Source organism: Felis catus, chromosome B2, assembly GCF_018350175.1.
Source record: "Felis catus isolate Fca126 chromosome B2, F.catus_Fca126_mat1.0, whole genome shotgun sequence".
Classification (NCBI taxonomy): Eukaryota; Metazoa; Chordata; class Mammalia; order Carnivora; family Felidae; genus Felis; species Felis catus.
In genome coordinates this window covers 2,519,687-2,524,631 of record NC_058372.1, presented here as the reverse complement: position 1 = coordinate 2,524,631, position 4,945 = coordinate 2,519,687, and the positions used below count along the sequence as shown (strand labels likewise).

Sequence of the window (4,945 nt, the reverse complement as noted above, 5' to 3'; positions counted from 1 at the left end):
CGACAAAGAGCTAAGAATATCTCCTATTTCTTTTTGAAAGCTAGCAACATCATGTCGTTTATTTGAAGGGGACAGTTGGGGTGGGAGTAGTCTTGAGAATCTCAAAGCTTACTACTGGTAGACTTATACTTATGATCCTGGTATTCTGTTTCTTACTTTATTGCATTTTTAAACTTATTTTCTCAAATTCATTATACCCGTCAGCAACACAGCAACAAGAGCCAAAGAAGCAGTGAAAGGATTTAGGAATAAAAGGATAAATGGACCAAGAATCCTAAAGGAAGCATAATAGGGAGGTGACCAGAGCTCCTCTTGGCTCATCATTGATTTTGCTATTAGAAAAGTTACTTTTAAAAATATAGAGTTCTGCAAGTTTCCATACAACATAGCATTTGGGGAAAAATCCTAGAATTTGAATAATCAAGACTATCTACTTGTTGTTCAGGATTTCCTTTGCTTTGCTAAGGTCTCTGAGTGTCTATAAACCCTAGACTCATTTTCAATAACGTGTTCAAGTTCATAATCTTCTTGACTATTCTGATTCATTCAACAAAGACTGTTTGTGACTCTAGTAAATGCCAGATTCTTTTCCATCACTTTATGAGTTATAACTCTTCTCCAGGTTGTATTTATTATTAAGCTTGCCTCACGGTGAGAAGGGTGAAGGGAGGTTATTTCTAAGAGCAAGCCCAATGATTTTGGTAACAAACAGAATGATTCCTACGAGGTTGATCTTTATAGGAAGTAAAGACTGAGATGCTGATAAAATATTTCTCCACTATACTAAAAAAGTTTGAAAGGGAGTTTTAATGTGAGACAAAAGAAAATGAAACATTGGATTGTGGATTTCCTGACATTTTACTGAAATTGCTGTCAGTGATAATTAGTCAGGCTTAGTCATCCTGCAAAGTGAACACTGGGCACGATGAATTCTTCAGTCATTTCCAATAGATGCTTCCCAATCATAACCACGATTTCAGGCTCCATCCCCAGAGTTCATTAGTTTATGCATCAAAATGTATTGTTCCCCTTGTATAAAATTGGTAATGGTAAATTTCTCTACGCACTTTCAGAAAACATATTTTTTTTCTCCCCATAAATTAGAAGTAGGGAATCCAGATGCACATATTACAATTCTTGATGGCAAACAAACATAGAGGGAAGGGACAGTGCAAATTTGCACCTTACTCAGAACGACTAGATTAATTTTTTTGAGAAACAACAGTTACCTTCAGTGTTCATGCATTCACGAAAAGACAGTGTCCCTGCTGGTCAAGAACCCATGTTGTGGAGTCAGTCTGAACCCTGGTGACTGCCCCTGGGAAACTTACTGAACCTCCTTCACACTCACTTCACTCATCTAGTCAACAGAGATCAGGAACGTGCCAACCTCAGAAGTCATTGGGAGAAAGTGCACCCACGTCCAGGGCAGTGCCTGAAACACAGAAGATGCTCCCGTTCAGGGGCTGTTTATCACCCCATCGCTCCCCAACAAGGAAGGGTGTGTGCAAACTCTCAGGCCTCCACCCAGATTCCATGCGCCCACTCTGGGAAAACAGGGCTGGACTGAAGCTGCAAGAGAAAACAGGGAGTCCTGCTAACTGTGCAGACTGAGCGCCATGGAAAGAATGAATGGCAGCACCTCCTCAGGATTCCTCCTCCTGGGCTTCTCCGACAGGCCTCAGCTGGAGACGCCTCTCTTTGTGGTCATCCTGATGGGCTATGTCCTGAGCTGTCTAGGCAATGGCACCATTATACTCCTGTCGCTGTGGGACCCTCGCCTGCACACCCCCATGTATTGCTTCCTCTCCAACCTCTCTTTCATGGACCTGTGTCTGACTACCTGCACTGTCCCTCAGACTCTGGCCAACCTCAAGGGGCGGGACAAGACCATCACCTATGGCGGCTGCGTGACCCAGCTCCTCATCGCCCTGGGGCTCGGGGGCGTGGAGTGTGTGCTCTTGTCGGTCATGGCCTATGACCGCTACGCTGCCATGTGCCGCCCACTGCACTACCTGACCATCATGCACCCGCAGCTCTGCCTGCGCCTGGTCCTAACTGCTTGGCTCACAGGGTTCGGCAACTCGGTGCTACAGACGGCCCTGACCATGACCCTGCCCCTGTGCGGGAGAAACCAGGTGGACCATTTCTTCTGTGAAGTGCCGGTGATGCTCAAGCTGGCCTGTGCCGACACCTCCTTCAACGAGGCTGAACTCTTCGCGGTCAGTGTCTTCTTCCTCGTGGTGCCTCTGTCGCTCATCTTAGTGTCCTACGGCCACATCACCAGGGCCGTCCTGAAGATCAAATCAGCCCAGGGCAGGCGGAAGGCCTTCGGAACCTGCGGTTCCCACCTGATGGTGGTGGTCATCTTCTTTGGCACACTCATCTCCATGTACCTCCAGCCTCCCTCCAGCTACTCGCAGGATGTCAACAAAAGCATTGCTCTCTTCTACACTCTGGTGACTCCCCTACTAAATCCCCTCATTTACACTCTGAGGAACAAGGAGGTCAAGGGGGCACTGAGGAGACTGGTGAGAGGAACCACAGGCTCCAGAGGGAGCTAATACAGGGTTTGCAGATTCTGGGTGACTACAACCCGGTTGTCACTCACGTCAACAAATCCTTATAAAGCACCTCCTCTGTCTAGGGCATTGTTCCACTGACTTCGACTGTGATCAGCAATCACAACACTCAGCCCTGTCTCCATGGAGCTCAACATTCTAGTGGGGAGAATATAGGTTCAATAAAAGAATCTAAAAGTAACTATGATGTATCCTCTATTGGAATGTATACAATAATGAGAATCAACAAATAATAGCTACATACATCAGCATGAATGCCTCTTGCAAACACACTGCTGAGTGAAGGAAGCCAGCTACAAAACAGTTCATATTGTTCGAATTGAATGGTATAAAATTTACTTTTAATTCATGTGAAATTCAGAAGCAGGCACAATGAATCTGTGGTATTGGAAGCCAGAATGGTGGTTGCCCAGAAGAGTCACGACTGGAAGGAGAAGTGGGGGAGGAGAATTCGGGGTTCTGCTTATATTCTGATGATGGATCTGAGCGCGGTTGATAGAAAGTGTACAACATGGGAAATGTCATCAGACTTTACCCTGAAGCTACTTCCACTCTTGTGTGCATGATGTACTTCGAATCACTTAATTTTAATCAGTTTGAAGCAAGCCTGATATGATCAGAATACTATGATACTAAATAATCACATAAAGATTTGTGTTCCTTTCACACGTGATTGGCTTTGTATTGCAAATGAGCTATGTTACTTCTTTCCGGTGTACTGAACCAGTAGACTATTAGTGCTTATGATCTAAATAATATTTAGTCTAGTAGAATGAACCTTACCTAACTTTCCTTCGAAGACCTCAATCCAAGATCATTTGTACAGTGAGTTCTGGTTCTCTTCTTCCTTCTAAGTTGATTTGCAATTGTTTTATGGTGTCCATTTCATTTATTTCAGCTCGATTTTGGTTATTTCTTTCCTTCTGCTAACTTGGGGCTTATTTTGGTCTATTCCTAGTTCTTGGAGGAGTAAAGCTAGGTCATTTATTTAAGAATATTTTGTCTTACTGTAGTCCTTTAAATGCTGTAAAAGTTCCCTTTAGCATTGCTTTAGCAGCATCCCGTAAATTTGGTAAGTAGTGTTTTCTTTTCGTTTTTTCAAGATGTTTCTTGATTTCCCTTTGATGTCTTGTTTGACCCATTAGTTTCAGGGAGGTATGTTATTTAATTTTTACATCTTTGCAAAATTGAGCTTTCCTTTTTTTTTTTTTTTTTTTGGCTTTTCTTTGTTGTCGATGTTCATTTTCATCGGAGTGTGATCAAAAAAGACACTTGCAAGAGGGCAATTTTCCACAATTTGCAAAGACTTGTTATATAAATTATCTTATGGTCTATCCTGCAGAATGCTCCTGGTGTGCTTGGTAAGAATATGCATTGCGTTGCTGTTGGATGAAAGTTCCACATATGTGTATTGAATGATTTTAATTATGGCTCAAGTCCAATATTTCCTTGTTGACTTTCAGTCAGAATGATTGGCCCATTGTTAATATTAGAATATTGAAGTCCCTACTGTTATTATATAGTTGTCTATTTCTCTCTTCATAACTGTTAGCATTTGCCTAATACATTTGGGTGCTCCCATGTTGGTTGCCATATATTTACCCTTGTTATAACTTCTTGATGAATTGACCCCCTTATAAACTGAAGTTTTTATCCCTTGTTTTCATTTTTAGCTTAAAGCCTATTTTGTCTGATACAAATATAGTTACCTCTTCCCTCATAAATATTTATAAAACAGCTAGCACCAACCCTTCTCAAACTCTTCAAAGAAATTGAAGAGACAAGACACTTCCAAACACATTTCACAAGATTAGCATTAACCTTATGTAAAACACACATAAATCATAGAAAGAAAAAAAGAAGGAAACCTATAGACCAGTATCTCTGCAAAATATAGATGCAAAATTTTTCAACAAAATATTGATAAATCGAATTCAGCAGCACATTTAAAGTTTCAAACACCATGATCAAGAGGGATGTAGTAGGGATACAGGACAAACCAACATACACAAATCAGTCAATGCAATACATCACATGAGTAGAGTGGAATAAAAAACGTATGTTTTTCCAAATAGATGCAGTAAGGCATTTGAGAAAACATGATATATTTTCATGGTAAACACTCTCAACAAATTAGTTGTAGATGGAATGTGCTTCAACATAAGAAAGGCCATATATGACAAACTCGTGGTAACATACTCAGTGGCAAAAGGTTGAAAGCTTTTCCTCTAAGATCAGAACAAGACAAGGATGCCCACCCTCATTACTCTTACAGAAGATAGTATGGGAAGTCCAGTCATTTGCTGAAGAGACTCTCTTTTGTCTACTGGATATCTTTCCTGGTAGGTTGAAGATTAATAGGC

At 41.5% G+C, this 4,945-nt stretch overlaps 1 protein-coding gene across 1 annotated transcript; it reads left to right on the top strand.

The window, feature by feature from the left end:
* The first annotated feature begins 1,619 nt into the window (after positions 1-1,619).
* Positions 1,620-2,564, top strand: LOC105259841 (putative olfactory receptor 2B8). The gene has a single exon (XM_011279699.3). The coding sequence runs from the start codon at positions 1,620-1,622 to the stop codon at positions 2,562-2,564; it is 945 nt and encodes a 314-aa protein (XP_011278001.3).
* Positions 2,565-4,945: the final 2,381 nt, after the last annotated feature.